Source organism: Lytechinus pictus, chromosome 10 (assembly GCF_037042905.1).
Source record: "Lytechinus pictus isolate F3 Inbred chromosome 10, Lp3.0, whole genome shotgun sequence".
NCBI lineage: Eukaryota > Metazoa > Echinodermata > Echinoidea > Temnopleuroida > Toxopneustidae > Lytechinus > Lytechinus pictus.
In genome coordinates, this window is record NC_087254.1 from 35,031,658 (window position 1) to 35,052,866 (window position 21,209).

At 37.0% G+C, this 21,209-nt stretch overlaps 1 protein-coding gene across 1 annotated transcript; it reads right to left on the reverse strand.

The window, feature by feature from the left end:
• Window positions 1-609: 609 nt before the first annotated feature.
• Window positions 610-20,309, reverse strand: LOC129269539 (protein disulfide-isomerase-like). Its single transcript, XM_054907054.2, has 11 exons — window positions 19,677-20,309; window positions 13,395-13,592; window positions 11,112-11,257; window positions 9,420-9,533; window positions 8,763-8,867; window positions 7,709-7,834; window positions 6,932-7,132; window positions 5,479-5,599; window positions 4,422-4,600; window positions 3,538-3,609; window positions 610-2,974 (listed from the first exon to the last, which is right to left on the reverse strand). Exons 1-11 carry the CDS (start codon window positions 19,819-19,821, stop codon window positions 2,894-2,896), a joined length of 1,488 nt encoding a protein of 495 aa, XP_054763029.2. The 5' UTR covers window positions 19,822-20,309; the 3' UTR covers window positions 610-2,893.
• Window positions 20,310-21,209: the final 900 nt, after the last annotated feature.

Sequence of the window (21,209 nt, forward strand, 5' to 3'; positions counted from 1 at the left end):
CTTGTACATGTCATTCAAGCGAATGGCTTGCTGGCCTATGATTTTTTACCCCCCCCCAACAATAATGATCTTCGATTGGAAAGTATCCATGAAATGAAGTGAACAAAAAATGGTTTCAAGTATAAAAGAGAAATTGCAGTTGGAAATGAGATGCATTACAGCTAAGTGTTGTTGCAGCAAAAAAAAAAGAAGAGTCTTTAAAATTAAGGTCAACTGTCACCATACCGTCAAACAACGAGAAGTTCATTTTATACATAAACAGAATACTGTGAAATTATGACATTGAAGTTGAAAATCATCACAATGAAGATTGTAGACAGAGATGAGCACATGTGGAACAGAGTATTTTCATTGCTTGGAAAAAGACACAACATCAGGCTGGCATGTCATGCTTATTTGTTCCATTTCAAAGCGATTGCATATTTTCTACCAGAAAGCCAATTGGCACATACATTCACACAAACACTTCGGTGGTTATTTTATTGAATTCTGTTGGAACTCTCTTTACAATACCACAACATGCATCTATCTTCAAATTATTGGATGAGATCAGGGAGATATAATTCCAATGAACACCAACAACTCACAAAACACAATGAAAGCAATAAATTAAATTTTACTTTTTTTTTTATTAGGGAGGTAATCAAACCAAGAATGACCCTTATGAACAAAACACAGAAGATAAAAATGTTTCAAAAAAAGAAACCGAAGGGAAGTCCTCCTTTCAAAGGAAAGGCGATGAACTTTCAAAAAGGAAACATGATACATAACTATATCAAGTCATGAAATATAAAATGTTTAGGAAACATACTTGGTATGTAAAACTTGCATGATACATGGGGCAGTGTTTGCCCCTTTTGAAACTGCATAAAACAGCTTTGAAGCAGTGTCGTCACAATGAACTACACACAAATTAAATATATATATATATTTGTTTTAAATAAAGATTACTTCAATTTACACTACTTTAAAGGTAAAGGAAGAGTATGATTCATCACAATATATTCTGAAAATCACTTATATCTCTCTAAAGGTAACAACCTTCTCAGAATTAACATTTGTGTTCCTTTAAGAATGCATAAATTACTTTCTACTCATTTTTTCGCAAGTAATGGCAGCGTGACAATGATCCTAACCAAAATAATATCTGGACAAATTATGTGAATACTGATCAACATGCATGAGGTGTTAGTATCTTCTAACAGAAATAAAAATGAGTATTGACATTGTTCACACACAGCATCAGGCGTGCTAAATCGTATTGATCAAAATGGAAGAAAATCATCTAGAAAGGGCACATTTATACGCACAAGAATGGTCTATGGCCTAAGATATGCTACATGGTCAGAGTTAATACTAATGAATTAAATGTCATTAATGATAAAACAGATCATACAGCTATTCAATACATTAGATAAACACACTTAAAATGTTTTATGTGAACTGCGATGCAAGCACCACTTCACAATTCTACATCTTATTATGCTGTGAAAGTGAAACAAATTGAGACGATCCCTTGTGGTTTTCAACCCCTTTCAACATGCACCCTTTAATAGTTTTATGTGGTTTCCTTGCAACAAAACTTGTTTTCATTTGCAAGCTTGGATTACAGAGCCCAGATGCTGTGTGTGAATAAGGATTCTTACACCAATAGGCACTGTGATTGATTTTATAGAAATATCTCATCTAATAGTTAGTACTCCACCTGATAGATATGAAATAAAATTAATGCCACAAGAATGATGGGAAAACCCCTCCCCGAAATAAACCCCAAAATAAGGTTTTCAGCATAATTATTCTTGCTAGAATTTAAAGCAGGTGTTAATATCAATTTCAATAAGGGACTTGTTGTGCCTCATACTCATTTTATTTGCCATTACAAATGCATGTAAAAGCCCATAACACCTGCTAGTGGCAGAAAGTCCCTCAGTGAACAAAGTCTAACTAAGGTCCCGTTTCATAAAGACTTGTTGTTATCATAACAAATGCACAATTCTATAACAAGTTCACTACCAGCCAATCAAATCAAATGATTTCGGTGGCTTTTAACTGGTATAGCAAAGTTCCTGTCATAACAAGCTTTATGAAACATGACCTAGATAGAACATGCTCGTTATACCCAAGTTGCAGTTGAGGCATGCGAGAACAAACCGCCTATTCATTGAAATGTTACTCTAATGACAAAAGAACCTAAGATGGAATGACTTTGGGATGAAGACTGATTGAAAAGAAGCAGAATATTTTATCTATGAAGGATAGAAGGTGTGTTCCATCCCAAGTCTGTACCTGTTATTCAAGCATGTGATGCAAGGTTTACTACTTAAAAAAAAAACAAATCAAATGAAACAATACAACACAATAAAAACAAGACACATATTGCATGCCAACAATCGTACCACATCAATCATTTCTCAACGGAAGCACACATTCTAGTATGTATATGTATTCCATATAAACCATTACCAATGACCACTTCTTAGGGCAAATTATAAACATATCATTAACATGATTATATAGCTGAACCCAGCACAATCTGCAAGTGCTTACTGACATGACATCTATCTAAGTCCCATTGCTATCTAACTACGATCCTCTATTAACAACAAAGATGCTCACAAAACACATGTTTTACATTTTGATAATTCACCCATATTGTCTTTTTTTCCTTCTCCACACCCACACATATATATATATATAAACAGAAGCAAAATAAACCTTTCAACAAAATCAAGGTTTTCACATGAAATGAAATGATGTTGCGGAAGTTGATTCTATGGTTTGTATTGTTGGTCTATGAAAGCATTAGGCAGCAGACTTGGGATGGACACAGAAGCTAAAAGCCTATTGAACCTATTCAATGAAAATAAAAATGACTAAAAGTGACTATGTTTGTTTAAAGTTCATCCTTGGCTTGATCGTCCTGGGGAACCTCCTCATCCTCTTCCTCCTCCATGTCCTCATCTTCAACATCGGCCTAACCAAAACAAAACAAAATAAATATACCCGTTACAATAATAATCTGATCAAGCGATTGGTCTAAACCCCGTCATGTGTCCAAAGATGGTTACAACCAATGTAACGAAATTGGACAAAGATGTCACGAATCCGAACATCCGAGGTTACAAGCAGGGAATAGTACCTGAGCCGTAAATAGTACATAAAGCTTTTTACGGCTTGATGGGCGGGCTTTAATCAACACAAGCACAAGTTTGTTGGCCTTTTTGATAACAATGCTCATACACGAAGTGATCAATCACCTTTGCTTTCAACGATGCCATATAATTAATACAAACATTTTTTCAAAGTTAAATTTTCTACTGAATGTAAATTCAATTATTCAAGAAAGCCATAATTGTTTAAACTACAGTTTATCAATGTAGAATGAAATTTGCCTGATAATGGGTACGAGTGTAATTTTCCAATAGAACAATCATACATATATCATTCATTAATTGACTATGCTATATGCGACAAACTTAAGATAAATATTTTTCCTTCTGTCCCTACAAGTAATATAGAAGAGATGTTTACACTTACAACAATTTCACCGCCTGACTCGACAAACTGTTTCATTGCCTCCAACGTTCTATCGCCACTATAATCAATAACCTAGTGGAAAAAAAGCCAAACACACAAATATGAAAAGGAATTGAAATAAGAAATAGCTGTACAATCTTTTTATGCGACATTAAAAAGAAGAAAGCATGATCATGACATAAAAAGAAAATGAAAAATCAGGGGACAAGTATAAAAATGAGAGATTATTGTAAGCAAATAATATATCATTAAGATTGGCTATTAGTCACAAAATCACAATTCTAAACAATATGGTCCACAGCGAGTTCATGTCATCAAAGTATTGAAGTATACACTGACAAATATTTAAAAAACAATTATTACGATTAACATGATTTTCAATTGGAAAATTTATGAGGGAAAAACCAACATTTCTTTTCATATACAAATATCACCCTCGCTTAATACATCTACTCATCTCAGAAACAAATAAAGATATTTTCCCTGATACAATTTCTCTGCACTCGTTGCTACTAGTAATAATATTGTATTTTATTTAGCGCTTTTACATCGGAACATCTCTTATCCCTTTACAGATACTATCATCCCAGTCATAGGATTCTACTTGCTTGCACACAATGGAGGTACTTTCTCCACTCCCTGAGGAGGGTTCCAGCAATGGGTTATCAGATTCCATTGCAAGGCATACTACACAGGCATACAAATAAGCTGCAGATATCATCTATCAATTTCCCTAGATTACAACCTTTTGGTACGCGTTTCATAAGAAGCTTTTGGTCAGTGATTTTCACCTAATTTGCTCTAAGCCAAATCAGATGCAAGGATTTGCAGTAGCTTATAACAATGGTCAGTGCAAATAATGCTCCCCTGGATATAGTACTCACCTCATTAGTTTCTTTCTTCCAGAACTTGATTGTGGGGAAGCTACGGACAGTAGCTTCTTCTACTTCATTTTTAGTTGAATCCATCTTGGCAATAACTACATTTTCATTATCTTTGAAATGTTCTCCGAGCTCTTCGTAAATAGGGGCAAGCTGTTTACAGTGTCCACACCATGGGGCATCTAGGAAAGAAAAAAAAATGGTTTCTATTTCTTTATTTTCTTGTTACGTCAGACATGATATTCTCTTGAAGAAAAATCTGGAAAATAGCCAAGGGTCGCTAAGTCACCGACGAAGTCCGAGGCGCCCTGTTCGCTGTTACAAGCTCTTATATAGTAAAGAAATCAAAAGTGATTTTTCAAGGCGAGTCTGCAAAATAGTTTAATCGTATAAAAAGCAGTAAAAAACAGCATGAGAATGTTTTGGGGCAAAGTATATCTAAAAAAAAAAATTAGAAAATTTAGTCGGGAAAATATGCCTGTTAAGTGTGTATCTGCATTATTTTTTAAATTAAGGCCATGTCATTAAGATTTCTTTTTTTCCATTGACCATGGGCAGTGAGGATTATCCTTAGTTCATTAGGGGGGCCATCTACTGTTGCAACCCCCCCCCCAAAAAAAAATACACAAGATAATCCGCTGCCCATGCCAGCGACCACCCCTTATTAATCGGCGATGACTAGTGGAGCAATGAAATAAAGAAATTCAGTGTCACCAAAGACTATTAATGTCAATCACTTTTAGGACTTATTTCCTTATCTAGATCAATATATCAAAACTTTCACTTGATAACTATATTTCCAAACCAACAAAATAGGGCTATGGGAATAATAGTGCCAAGCGAGACTTTCTCATTGTTCTTGCTTGAATTTATTGGTGCCTAGACACAGCCATATTGATTTGTTTCTATCCAAATCTTGGTTAGTCCACTGCGGAATCGCAACTTAAAGCACAGATAGAACTAAAAGGACACCTATATAATGACAATTAGAGTGTAACTTGAAGATGTTTATATCTTTTTTCCCCCCACTAAACAAAGCAAGCAGCATAAAGATACTCACAAAATTCAACTAAAACATCTTTAGCAGGATCAAGGGCTACTTCGGCAAAGTTTTCTCCAACAAGAATAGTTACTGGGTTGGTATTCCAGTCTTCTGGGACAGACTCTGACATCAAATGAGCCTGTCAAACAAACAAACAATGAAAGTCATTATGTTAAAATTGTAAGTTTTCATTCAACCCCCCTTATCAATCCTTCTGATTCTATCATGATGCCTTGAAGCATTGTATGAGAATGAGGTTAGGAAACATTTTAACATTGGTACATCCATTTAAGCAAATGACGATATAACTGTCAAAAAATATTTCCGCTTGAGTGAGCACCATTTACTTTTGAAAAATTAGTGAAAAATGATTTGCGCAGAACTTTGAAATAGTTATGCGAATAAAAGTAGACCTTCATCATGAAGAACACGTGTAATTTAGCTAGTAAAATTGATTTGAAGATATCTTGTACCTTTTTTAACTAGTTTCCTTGCCCAAAACACTTTGAAGAGTGCATTGCGCCCCACCCCACTCCCCTAAACATCGAGGCCATCGTGACGATACTTGCTTTACACTGAGCTGTGATTTACATGAAATGGCTTAGGCTTGATTTGCAAATTGTTAATCATTGTCAAGCTTTGAAAAAGTGTGGAGGAACAAGTATTAAATGAAAAATGAAATGTAAACCCACTTTAAATGATAAAAACTTAGTGAAAAAATGCTGGAGATGTCTGATATAAACTTTTGTTCAGATTCAGTTATGTCCTCAGATCCAGCTGGCACAAAAAGGGTAAAGGTTCTGCTTACTAAGTGTTGAAATTTAAATTTGGGTGGCAAAATAGTTACAAAATGCTTGAATGTATCCGTTTTATTTCAATTGACTAAAAGTGCAAGGGAGATGTATGAGAAATGTTTCGCGGGGTAAGATTGATTTCACCCTTTCTCCTTAAAACAACATGAAAATTAGCATTTCTGCGCAAACAGATTTCTGCGAGCTTTACAAAAATGGACAGTGCTCACTCAAGTGTAACATTCTGTCAAAACTTTTACTTTCATTGGATAGATGAGACCCAAACCCAAGAATACATGTGAAAAAACTTACCCACATGTTGTATATTTTTTAATTTCCCAAGGCTTTTTCAAAGTGTAAACTTTTTTTTGATACACACTGTATAAAAGAATCTAAATCAAATTCCCTTTAGAAAATGTCTTCTCTCACTTTCTTATCCGGAAGATGAGCAAGAAATGGCTATGGTGGGTTTTCCTTCAGCAAGAAATGTATCCACATTAAGCTGCACCCAACCCAGGTGAGATAAACAGGTACCTGGCAATTCCTTGAAACCCTGAAGCATTAAAAGCTGCAGTGCTATAAAGCCAGGGTAATTATGCTGCATTATTGAAGAACACTTTTAATAGCGCTATAAATCATCAAGTATAATAAATGTTTTCATTACGTGGCTATTAACTCACCTTGAGTTTTCCATCTTGGAAGTCATTTACAAACTGAGTGAGTGTTTCTGTGGTGAGTTCAGTTATAGCAGGTTTGTATTTCTTCATGTCTCCATCAAGGGTGATGAGACGGACGGTTGGGACCTCATCATCACCAAGACCAAAGTATTCTAGGATCCTGGAGTTAGCTTCAGCAGCAGCATCAATAAGCACAAACAGAACCTGGTGATAAAGAAATATAGTGACAAATAAGACATTGTGCAGGGAAATATGAACAGTTAGGACTATCTTTATCCAAAGACCATCTTAAATAATAAGTAGGATTTAACTATTCTTTTGTTAAAGTAAACAGTGATGCTCAGTAGAACATTTATATGTAAGACTATCTTAGCTATTATACCAAAGACCATCTTGAATAATAAGTAGGATTTACATGTAAGTACTCTTTTGTTAAAGTAGATAGTGATGTTAAGGAGAATATTAATAGGTAATTAGGTAATTAATTGGGCCCCCATGGACTGATTCCTACCAAATATAAGTTGTGGGTGTTTTCCATCATGCTCTACCAAAATATGGTATAAAATGCTGAAATGCAAACAGGGTTTTTATGACGTCATCACTTCAGTACTCTCGAGAGTAGTTTTAGATGAAATCACAGTGAAGGGTAGAACAATGGGAAACCTGTGCATCAGACCATAATCAATGATTTATCATGCTTTGATGTATAGGTTTTTATTGTTTGTCCTCGGGGGGGGGGGGGGGGGGCAGAAGATATTATTACCATTTTCACACACTCACCTTTCCTTTGAAGGTGGTAGCAGCGGCATAAAATTGATCGTAGATGGTCTTGAAATCATCGGCGTCCTTCTTGACGAAGAGTAGGTTGTGGATTTTGATCTCTCCACCAAAGATCTTGCTGGCAGTCTGCAATAATAAAAGGATCAATGGGATATATTTACATTTGGGGGTTTAGCAGATCAATTATACACAATTGCATGAAACATATGAAATAACAATATGACATATTTGATGTTATATTAATTTAATTCGTATATCCGTGCATTGCCACATTTCTTCAGGGCATATTTCTATATAATAGCACAGAAGGGAAAATAAGGGCACCCACAGCAATTATAGCCTTCAATGGCTTTGGATTGAATTTTAACCCTGATGTTACTCACTACCATGAAAGGAAACTGTTCAAAAATCTTCTATAGATAGAAACCTTTTCTTCCAATATTGGAAATGAAAGGAGAGGGAAGGAAAGAGAGAAATGGAAAGGAAGGGATTTCATTTCACTTCCTCTTCTCCCCTAAATCCTGCTCACTATATAGATATAAAGCAAAATATAAAACCTAATCCGACCATTACAATATCCACACCAACATTCAAAAGATATATTCAATTGTTTTACCATAAGAATATTTAATCAAGACCAATAATCTCTTCTACAGTAGGCTATTACAGACCATCCCTTATGTGATGACCAGTGTAAGAAATAATTTTTATTTTTATGGACTATTTTTCTTTTCCACATTGGGGCGATTGCAGAATTTTGGGGGCTATTTCTTTCATTTGAAGGGCTACATTTTGGGGGTAAAAGGTTATTGTGCAGTAAAAGCAAATATTATTCCTCTACCACACTTAGAAATTGATTTTCTAAATAATCTTGCTTAGTAATAATATTGTTTGGAACAGATCTTGGGGTAACCTTAAAAAGAATGGTCACCCCAAAGTATGCATTTGGGGGAAATTAAGGGGCGGTTTGGGCCGTCATGAGGGTGAGATCGCCCATCATGTATTTCCTACACTGGTGATGACCTTGTGGGTGAATGTCCTTAGTGAGACTTACCTCTTCACCAAACTCAACAACAAGTGGAAGGCTGTTCTTTGTGACAAAGCTGGTCAATTCGTCTTGTGTTAGCTCACCTTCAAACACATTCTTAAGCTCATCAAACTGTAAAAGAAATAGATTTTTTGTTTAAATATCTACAATACAAATGTCCTCATTGTTCTTATCACTGTGAGACAGTTTACAGACTTATTCATGGGGGGGGGGGGGTGATTGCTTCAATTTTTCATACCCCTTTTCAAAATTGTTACACAAAACAAAAGTATTTGTCACTAACACATGATGCAGAATAGGGCTGTATATCATATCGAATATTTGTATATCAATTAAGCTGTAATCATGATAAGGTGATGTATGTCCCACAGTCCCAATGTAATTCCTCTTTTCATACCCCCGGGCCCAAAATAAAATAAAATATAACAAAAAAAAGAAAAGAAATAAAGAAATGTATATATAAAAACAATGATAAAAAATAAATGCTGGTACAACAAAATCAAATTTCATTAACTTTTCAAAACAAAGCCAATTGTGGTCTCTACATTAAATTAGAGGATTTAAAAAAAAATCTGCATCAATAACAAAATTGAAAGAAAATAATCTCCATTTTGAGAAAAAACCATTGCTGGATAACAGGTTGATTCTCTTGTGATGATTCACCTTTTTGAAAAGAACAATGCTTCCATCTTGTGCTTCGTATTTTGACATCACAGCATCTTCAGATGTGACTGCGAATGGTACATCATCCATGCTAATAGCAACATCCAGGAATGCCTGTAAAATTAATAGTACACCCAAGTATAAACTATCAACAGCAAGTGATATTTAAAAGCTTGCTTTCATAATAAAATACCAAAATGTTATCTGGACACCCAAGACCCCCTCATGTAATGGGGGGGGGGGGGGGATTTCATAAACAGATAAAACAACTGTAACTCTGCCATTATAGCAACTACCATGGTAACAGGACACTACTGCCAATTAACAATGAAGGTTTTCATGATACAATAGTTACGGAAATGGCAAAGTTACAATAGTTGTAACTCGTTACTGAAACAGACCCTTGCTGACATAACTTTACTTTTCAGAATTCAATTCTAAAAGATGTCAAAATTTGACAAGGTTTATTGGTGTTTCACTTCTTGAAACGGGAATGATTGGGGCATCTCATTTAGTCTGAAGGAAGAGGTCGCCAAAATGGGTAAAAATGTGCATAACTACAAATAGCTTTATTAAACGCTACCAGGACAATTTATCAGGCCTTATTTTTTTTAACATTTTTAGGGCATGACCATATGTCCACAGGGCATATTCTATAAAAAAAGGGCATAATAAATATCTAAAGCCAATTGGCATCGAGGCCCATCGACAGGGTATCCACAGCCACAGTCATTGATGGCCTTGAGACTAATCCTTTTTCCACTTGTTTCAAGTTTAAATGGGGGAAAAATCCTGCAGATCCCCTTACTAACAATCACAACTGCTTCAAGAATTGGTTCATCAAATGGACCTCTTACATATGTACAGAAAAAAAAATAAATAAAAAGATATCACAATGGCAGCTATGCATCACATTCATATCAAACAATGGTACAGTCCGACCTCTCTTATCCGGCCTCCCCTTATCCGGATCTCTCTATTATCCGGACGCACACTTGCCGAGATTTTTTTTTTGTTGAGATTTCAATCTAAACTCAATCCTATACCCAAACTCACTTTGATTACATATATTTTCCAATATAGTCTACCTACAACAACTATAATTTTCATGAAAATATCTCACCCAAATCACTGAAAGAACTTAGGCAGGATAATTTTCAAGTAAATCAGGGCGCAGCGCAAATATTTCATCTCGTTCTTTTTGTTTCCCGGGAAAAACAACGCATGTCTCGCTAGCTTACGCTAGGCCTCAATACGGACAGCGCCATCTATCATGTTTGAGCCTACAGTCAGTATAACAATGGCTGACATTGCAAAGCTGCGATACCAGCCGCGATGATCTAATTGTAAAACTTAGTTTCATTGAGTCTTTCTCTGTCTTTCTAGGTATGCTTGATGTATACCTCAATTATTTTAGCAGGTAAATTATCCAACAGTTTTGGTCATCGATCGATTTAATTTCCGTAAAAATACTGCCTACAATTTGCACTGACACTGAAGTGAATACTTTCTGTACGCCCACTACAATAGATAACGTGTAGCTACCGCCGTTGGGCCGGGGAGGCAGCAGCTGCATGTATTCAATATTGGGTCTCCAAGATCCGGATAAATCCCTAATCCGGATTGGTGCTGGTCCCAACGTGTCCGGATAAGAGAGGTCGGACTGTATTCATTGTTTGAGAATGGACTGACCTTGGGAGTTTCTTTGAAGAAACCGATGACAGCAACGTCCTTATTCTCAAGGAGAGCCTCTGCTTCCTCAACAGATGCAAGTGTCTGTGCTGGAGGTCCAGTTTTTTTGATCAACCATAAAACAATCTCTTTAGCTGTTCTTCCTCCTGCACACCAGATAAGACATGAAGAGGGAGAGACCTTGTGAACATTTCATGAGAAACAAAGTGATTTTCATTGACAACTGAAATCCTTGCATCTGATTGGCTCAGAGCAATAAGTCAGTGAAAATGACCGTTTGCTTCAAGAATATGAAGAGACCTTGTAGCATACTCAAAAGGAAATTACCCACTGAGATTGACCAGGGTTAATTATTTTATCACCACTGAACAAGAATTTTAGTTTCCATTAGCTTTTAACATGATCCAGCGGTGACACAACATTTTCTCCGGCGACAATTTCTCCAATCTTAATTTCATCTAAGATATAGGGTTAGGATTGCAATAGGGTTTAATGTTAGGTTTAGGACTATACATAGTGTTAATTCCAGAGTTGAAATTACCGTAAGTAACGGTGTATTAACCGCATCCGTGTATTAACCGCACCCCCAACTTTGGACTAAAAAAAAAAAAAAAAAAAAAAAAAAAAAAAAAATCCTTCTCACATTTACATGCATATTTGAGGTACGAAGAAACAAAAACTAAGTTAAAGATTTCAAAGTATTCAAAGATTACCGGTATGCGGAAATCTGCTGTTCTTGATCAATTCATCTACAAATGTTAGCAAGAAAGAAAGGTCCCAACAATATTGGCCACTTACACACTCGCTCACCTCACAGTCACAGTGTACACACACACAGCACTGCCGTTCTTGTACATGTACATTGCAAACTTCGATACGGTACCACTACCAGTACATCTTATCAAATTGTGAACTGTGTCTTTCACATTTCTTGCATCACAACCTCACAATCACTTTCAGAATTAGTCTAGCATTCGATGGCTTAGCATGAATTTTGGATACGGAATTACAGGAAGGTTCAAGAAACAAAGAAATTTGCATTTTTTCCAGTTGTTTTACGGCTTCGTGCCGTCTCTCTCATACGTGGTGCACGGTGTACATGGTATCTTATGAAAAGCAAACAGGAAAGAAAAAAATAAGCTGGCGCGAAATGGGACTTTGAGGGGTTAAAATGAATAGTGCCAGCTTAAGTCGCACTAAAACCACAATACAACGCAAGCTAGCTCTCGGCTCTTGCTCAGCTGTGACAAATTATTACCGAGAATGCTTGGCGTCTCTTTGAACTTAGCCAGGGAACTTCGCTGCTTTGAATCGAGAATAAATTCGAAATTAGTGTCATGAAGGTGGGTGCATTTGTTATGGACACTATTTGATTAAGATCGTAATAATCGCTTCCCATTACCCGCGGCTCATACCCCTCTAAACGACATTGCTTGCCCTGGGCGGCTACGCCCGGCCACTCGATGTGTTGTGAACTGGCAGACTTCTTACATGTTCGGGAGGGGTTACGCGGGCGGGCTCAGACCCGTCACCGTGGATAAACCGCACCGCCAACTTTTGCTTATATCCCGCCGAGAAAAAGGTGCGGTTAATACACCGTTACTTACGGTAGTCATTCCATTAATGTGGGAATTCGCAGAGGAGCAATTGTCGTCAGAACCGTTACTTACGGTAGTCATTCCATTAATGTGGGAATTCGCAGAGGAGCAATTGTCGTCGGAACCGTTACTTACGGTAGTCATTCCATTAATGTGGGAATTCACAGAGGAGCAATTGTCGTCGGAGCAAATGTCATAGCTATAGGAAACTGTCTATAAGCAGAAGAGAAGCATCTTGTCTCCTGATAACAAGTTGATTTTTTTTTTTAACTTCTAGTCTCAAATCATGTAGATAACAGGCACAATAAAATATGGTGACAATATGTTTTGTTTCTGTTTTTTTCTCACTTATTGTAACTATGGTTTTCATGCGATACAAGTAGGTACCAGTAATTCATAAAGCCACTTAAACAATATTAAGATCATTTGAACAAATAGATAAAACCAGATATAATTTACCCCACACCAAGGCCAATTTTATAGAAAGTTTTGCACTACCACGGAAACCTTGATTGTGATTGGCTGCTGAGTCCTGATACCATGGTAGTTGCCATAATGGCAAATTTACCATACTTGCAATTCTTTATGAAATAGGTACCTGAAAGGGATGGACAATACATTTATACAATCTCCACTCTGTCAGTTGTATAATGGAAAAAATAATAAAAGAGGGTTCTCTCGTTACCTGAATAATCACTGTCCTGTCCTGACCTGAAGAACTTGAGAGTGGGGTACCCCCTGACTCCATACTTTCCAGCTAGTTTGGTCTCCGCTGTTGCGTCTACCTTGGCTAGCTTGATGGCTGATTCAGATTCTTTGAGCTGTTTGGCAGCATTGGCATATTCTGGTTCAAGAGTTTTGCAATGTCCACACCAAGGGGCATCTGCAACAACAATTAGACACAAGTCACAATAAGAATTTGTGTAAAACTAACTTGCAAAACACATGTAACAAAGATTTTGGGGGAGGTATTGAGATCTTGCAGAGGAATAGCCATTTTCTTTTGGAGTTGTCCACCATATCTAAATACACTTAACTTTTTTCTATCTTTCATTCAGAAGTGCACAGCTCCAATTCTCCTCCGGTACATGTAGGAAAGTAAGCCTCTGTAAATCCATGTCATCTAACACGGTGAGGCACATTTTACCTTCTCCATACTCAGAGATCACAGACACATACATTTACTCACTGAATGATGACTCACTGATACAATATCTAATGGACAGCAGCTGACAAAACATTAACTGCCTGTTATGATTTGAGTATTCTTCTAACAGCTTATTTGAATCTCATGAGTGTTACAGGAAGTGTGGAAATATATTAGAAGATTCTTATGTCTACAAACTTTCCATGAATGCATGACAGGCTCCAAATTAATTTTGTATTTTTGGATAGGTCTACTTTTTACAAGCTACCATCTAAATCTGCAACATTGGATAAGCTTTAGTATTGCAGTGAATCCATTTTCTTCAAGCCCATCTCCTTTTTTTTTCCAGGGCTATATCAAATATTTTGGGGGTTAAATAGCCCTAAGCCCCTGTGTTTTTTTTTTCTCTGATGCATGATCACCCTTGGATTTTCATAGTAGCTTTTGCGGGTTTGAAAGGACTGGAAGTTCTTTACTTTCATCGTTGTATAATAATTGGTATGGTTAAAAATCTATCACAAGTTTTCGGTAAATTCCTCCAATATGTGAATCTTCCAACTTTATTTTTGTATGTGCATGCCCCCTGAAACATTTTTCCCATAGAGTATAATACGCAAGTGTTTGAGTGTTTTTACATGAAAGTTTAGATGGCACTCGATCAAGATAAAAATAAACTGTATCTTATTTCATTTTAGAAATCTCTCTCCACAGGATAAAATATTTGTCTGAAGCATTCTGATATCCACTCACTACACTAGTGAGACTGAGATAAATCTTCAAATGGCTTCTTTCAAAGAAAATAAAAACATGCTTGAGAGAGGGCACTAAATATTGGAAAATTCAACATTTAAATTATCACAAGTGAACAACTAAAAAAAATCAACATCGTATCACATTTTTGTAAGATTTAGATGAAGAGCATAATTCATATCAACCCTGCTTACGATGTGCTTTAACAATATATATCAGAGGGAGACCAGCAGAATTCAGATGAGTTGTAGGGTCGTTCAATTAGGTTGCATTTCCAGGCTGTGGTAACCTTGAAGTATGCAATCAATATCTTTCAGTGTATACGTGTAAGCCAATCAATCAATCATATTTGGGGCCAGTTTCACAAAGAAAGAGTCAAGTGTGACTCATTTGTCAAACATCACACATTTCAAAGTTGTGTACAGTCCAGCATCACAATACATCGCTGTATTACGCTTTTAGAGTGTACCGGTATGTACAGTGCATTTGGAAAGTTTACACAATAACCTCTACCAATTAGACCCTAAATACTACATTGGCAAGTACTATAAGTCATATGAAACTTAGTGAAACTACTTTCCATATGGTAGATCTATCAGAAGTCACTAATTGGTTTTCATGTACATGTCTAGCGTCTAGTTTATCCAATGAAAACCACAATCCTTCCTACATGTATGGTTAAATGACTGATTAGTCTTGATTGCTACATGTAGTCGTGGTTTTTGATCAGTCTCTTCCGATTTCCCTTTTTTAAAGTTCCATTTCCTATAATTTTCCTTTTGTGTAGCCTTCCTAAGTTCATTACCAAATTGATTAGGCCTGCAACTTGGGGGCCTGGTGGAGTTGATTCATTTTTGGAACTGACACAGGAACCTATGAATAGTACATGAATAGGAATCACAGTAAAACAAAATTAGTCATAAATGTCTAGTATAAATGACACTTGTTGATTAGGCAATCAATTATCAATAGTTCTATTAAACTTTAATGACCTGATTCTGAAGTCAGGTTTAACATACATGTAGACCATGGTCTAACTCTGTGTTAAAATTATGGAAAGTCAAAAATGTCAAAAAATTTTGTGTACGTTTCGTAATATGTTTTCTGTGCTCTTTCCTAAATCATGAATGGTGAAGGAAGCCATCTTATTTATCCTTCTCAAACATTTAAGAATAATTTGAGAGAAAAATAAGCTCATACATTGAAACTCTACTCGTTAAGATATTTATGCTACCCCACAATGTTTGCCTTGCAGGCCACCAAAAATATGAAATTGATGATTTTAGTGGACTGATCGGGCCACCAAGAAAAAAAGTTAGGGTGAAGCCTAGATGCTACTATTGGCTATCAATAGGTAAACCACAACTTTAAACCAGAGCTTATTATTAATTAAACACGACTTCAGAATACAGGCCTAAGAGCATGTTGGGTATTGAAATATTAGGTCAATTACATGTGAACTCATATTTCCAATCTCTTGTTTTATACTCTAATACATCTCTGATATCAACAAACAATCCAAGTCCACTTGAACCCACATGGAGCTTCTACACTGAATATGCCTTTGTTTGCTGCCTGGGAACCTAACCATATGGTGTCCTCATTGTTTGGCTTTTATTTAATCATTATACCATGATTTATTACGGATTTACTCAATCATTAATTAAATACAAAAATCCTTTCAATACAGGAGCTATGAAAAATAGCTGTTTAAAAAGGGAATGAACCATGCAGACCAGGGGGAAATAAACAAGGCCAAAGTCAAAATTCAAAAGTTGCAAAAGAGCTCCAGTTAATAATTACCTTAAGGTAGAAATCTGGGGTCTGTTTCCTAAATGTTGTTATAATAACAAATTTGCAATTTAGCAATTAAAAGCTACCTAAATCCTTTAATCTGATTGGCTAATCGTAAATTTTTGCATTTTTAACAAGTCTTTGTGAAACTGCACCCTGGACTTGTACTGTGGCGAGTTATGTTGTTCGTCCTTAGATTGCAAAGATGACCAAATCTTCAAAAATTCATGTGGTGAGTTATAATGGAAACTCTCTTCTCAGTCACAAACTTAATTTGTTAGATCCTTATTTCATACTCCACCATTCACTCTGTATAAAGGAGCCATGTCTGTACCCCACTCATTCAATGAAAAAGGTTATGATGTAACCTTGCTCTCTATTAAGTACTCCCTGTGTGGTGAAATAAGGTTGGCAATGTTTTGTTTATTTTCTCTTGTTCTGACTTGGGGACAAATGCTTGATTTTTTAAATACATTTTGTTGGTTTCTATCACACTGAAAAGTAACCCAGGGAGCTCCCGCCCGCACAGCGGGCGGGAGCCCAGGAGCTTACCGTGTATTTGACCATACTGACGGGACTAGGGTGATTTATGGTCTAAATATTTCTCCAAATGAATTGTGAAAACAGAAATTATGCACTTACCACGATTATATGGATGAAGGTCTAACGAGTGGCAGTTTCCTGACATCTGGGCACAGACTGGAACCTCAAAAAACGAAAGTTCTCTCCTTCTACCCCCGTCTCGATCGGCCATTTTTGTTATGAATTGTAACAAAATGGCCGATCGAGACGGGGGTAGAAGGAGAGAACTTTTCGTTTTTTTGAGGTTCCAGTTTGTGCCCAGATGTCAGGAAACTGCCACTCGTTAGACCTTCATCCATATAATCATGGTAAGTGCATAATTTCTGTTTTCACAATTCATTTGGAGAAATATTTAGACCATAAATCACCCTAGTCCCGTGAGTATGGTAAAATACACGGTAAGCCCCTGGGCTCCGGCCCGCTGTGCGGGCCAGAGCTCCCTGTGTTAAATGAAAAGCGGTTCCAAAACCACGATTTGGCCATCCATGAGATATTTTTTTCAATTTTACTTCCAGCTTCCCAGCCTGAGACATTGTGCGTCCACTCCAACAGACATGGCTGAGGGAGCTAGTGGGTCATGGAGAGAGAAGGCTCGAATCTATTGCCTCGAAAAGGGGAAAATCATGACACACAGCAGGCCATGCAGGGGCAGGGTGAGCACAATTTGTCTTTGCAACTTTCATCACATCACATCACACATCACCTCAGCCTCAGGTACGGAAATGAAGGACTTCTCCGACTCCTGTAGTAGGCTGTACTACGTTTTCTGGTCTTTACTAAGGTAATTGACGATTATCTAGACAGTTTAAACTTGTGAAACTAGTTAACGTGCATTGATTGAGAAATGGAGGTTTTAAATATCCCCCCACCAAAACTTGTCCAACAGATGTTTATTTAAACCTTTCCACTTTGCACTAGTCTCAAGCCTAGGCCTAGGAAAGGGGAAGAGAAATAACATTATCATTAACAATTAACATGACATATTTAACATAAAATAGTGATGCCCCAAGCAGCCCCAGCCAACTAACTTTAATACTAGGTGAAGGTCTAAATAGATTTTTTGAATAAATTAAGCCAACTAACGAGTAACGTTATGGACTTTTTATATGGTTGGGCCTAAATTAGTATCATGGCCTAACAACCTAGACAGCTGGCAGCCGTCTGTTTCGAGGAGTTTTTTAACATTTTATTATTATTTTTATTTCTCCTCGTACACAGACGGCTCGCTATCGTGCAGCCACCATTAGGGGACTTGCAATGCAAAATCCCCCCGTCGGGGCTCTTCAATTTTTGTCTTTAATGAATAAAATTTTTGAAAATTAACGCGACCAAAATGCAAATTAATATTCCCTCTTTAGTCTTGGCATTAATTGCCAAAAAACAGAGAAAAATCAAGTTAAAAGGAACAAAAACAGTGACTTACCTCGGCTGTCGCGCAAATTCACTTCCCCGTTTTATCCGCTCTTAAGTACATAAACATATGGCCATTGAGTCCCCTGTACAGATCGCGCTAGAAGAACTTCGGTCTCTGTATTTGGTGAGTGAAGCCAACGGAGTTCAGCTGAACAACCAACATAACACTACAGAGACTGAAGCTTTTGGTCTAGGCCTAACCATGGCATACCATAGACCAAAAGCTTCAGTCTCTATTTTGGTTGTTCCGCTGAACTACGTTGGCTCCACTCACCATACATAGACTGAAGGGGATGGGGCCCCGTACCTACAGCCAACGTATAGTGAACTAGCGTTTTATAGATCGCGATTTAAAACTGTTTTTTAAGCAAAATTGAAAGTTTCATGGTTTCCATTATCAGGGAAATATAAATAACTTAAGTAATTGCATACCTTGGGCCGGAGTTATTGAAAAAAATCCTCTGGATGATTGAGAAATCTGTCATCTAAGACATTTTCACCTGACCTGACGGTTTTTCTTGCAAGTTGCCATCTTGAATGACGTCATTATCGTTATTAACCTAATGTCTCGAATCGATATATCGCGATTATAACTAGTACTAGTACTAGTATAACTAGTATCGTTTATCTTCGGTTTCGTTCGCATATGGAGCAGATCGTATAATATCGAAAGCAATATCGATATCACATTCGTGATTGTTGACGTTCGTTTGTAAATATTTTATAGTTTGGCTGCCATTTTGACCATTTTTATCGTGTTCAACCCAATTAAACATCGGTACAGTATATTTTTCATGCCTTTTTCATCTATATCGTTTAAAGTATTTAAACATTGAAATATCAATTCTTAAAAGTTTGTTGTTTATACATCCTTAGATTGTAAATTCGATGTGTAAAATTACATCAAACTTTGGACTGTGAATTGACAAAAGGGAGGGAATGAGAACACATGCGAGCCCACACGTACACCCTACCGTCGGTAAATGGGGATTAGGCCCTACAGTAAAATGTCAGAAATTGTTGAATAAATCCACAGAAACGACGGTTATTCCTGTCTAGGCATACCATAACGTTAGGCGGTTAGTTGGCTTATTCATTCATATGTAGCATTGTTACAACATACCTTTGTATCATAGATCAATAATCAAACAATGAATGACTGGAATGACTAACTTTTTAACGTTACACTTATACAGAGTCAATGCATTAGAAATAGGACGATGGTTGATTTGAGAATGAGAGTGAGACTGAGACTGAGAGAAGAGAGTGGGGTCAACTTACAAAATTCAACAAGGACAAATTCATTTTCGGCGACGAAGTCATCGAAGACAGTCCCTGTCAAGACAGCGACATCTTTCTCGGTTTCAACGTCGACTGCTTGGACGGCACATGCCGCGGCAAGAAAGCAAAGAGCTAAAAACTTCATTTTTGAGCTGAAAGTCTGTCGGTGTTCTGGGAGAAAAAACTAGCCGTGTTTCACGTGCAGTACGTGGCAAGTCAAAGAGGATTATTTGACACGGAAACACTTCTTCTTGTAAAATACCACAGCGCCCTCTACGTCAGCAGTAAACACCCGTGTGTTATCGTGATTGGTCGAAATTCACCGAACTCTTTCATGTGTAGGTCTGTGATTGGTCAAAAGAGTTAAAGGGTCTTTCCCTATTCATTCTTGGTACTTGCGTTTCGCTGATCGGATCGGTACGGAGGCTATACCGGCTGCTCATGCAGTTTCCTACCATATTTTTTCCCCAGGATTTATCATGTGTACTAAAAATATTGGATCTAAATAACAAATTAAGAGGACTGAAGTCTCCTTTCAGAACCAGTCTCCTTTCAGAACCATCCAAGTACCCAGATGATGGGCCTGGCATAGAGATATTAATTTGCCTTGCCGTCAGCCAGAAAAAAAAGGACAGATTGGAAGAATATGATTATGGCAGATATGATTGCTTGGGATATATGCAGTATAAGGCCCTCGTACCTGAAAAGGGATCCTAGGAGTAATAAAGATTTGGTTTGAAAACAAGAGCAATAGTGCCCCTAGCTCCAAAGAGAGATGCCAATATTTTAGATCTAATGATGATAATCATAATTTGATAACATATCTGTCGAAAATGAAACTCAATTAGGGGCACAATGAACATATAGGAACAGGGGCGTCGATCCATTTTTCATATTGGGGGGGGGGGGGGCGGGCAAAATCTTGAATCAACGTTCCTAAGGCGCTCGATCGTACAAAACAAACAACCTCACCTACACACACACATACGGCATAAACATATATATAAATATGACTCATGAGATACAGACACGTATCTCACCAACAAATTAATGCGAGCGCGAAGCGCGAGCCGAATTTTTTTTAGTATACTGACCTTAAAACAGGAAAAGGGTACCTGTTTAGGACTGTAGTAACTTACGAGGAGGATATCTCACTACACAGATAATGCGAGTGCCGAGAGCGAGCTGAAATCTCTTTATTTCTGACCTGAAAGCTTGATATTCTAAGCATTAAGATTGGTATCTAAAAGAACAATAGATGCGAGCGCGAATCGCGAGCTGAAAATTTTGATATTTCGATCTGAAAAAATTGACAGTTTAATGGACGTTTTTGATAAAGGACAAGCTATATCCAACAAAAGATTATTGCAAATCGAAGCGGGAGTTCTTTTGAGGTTTAGAACTGAAAAAGGGACATTCTATTCCCCTATTTAATCATGAAAAGTATGGGTTTTCGCTACAGAAATGATGCGAGCGCGAAGCGCGAGCTGAAAATTTTTATATTCCAATCTGAAAAGCGGACATTTGAGCACG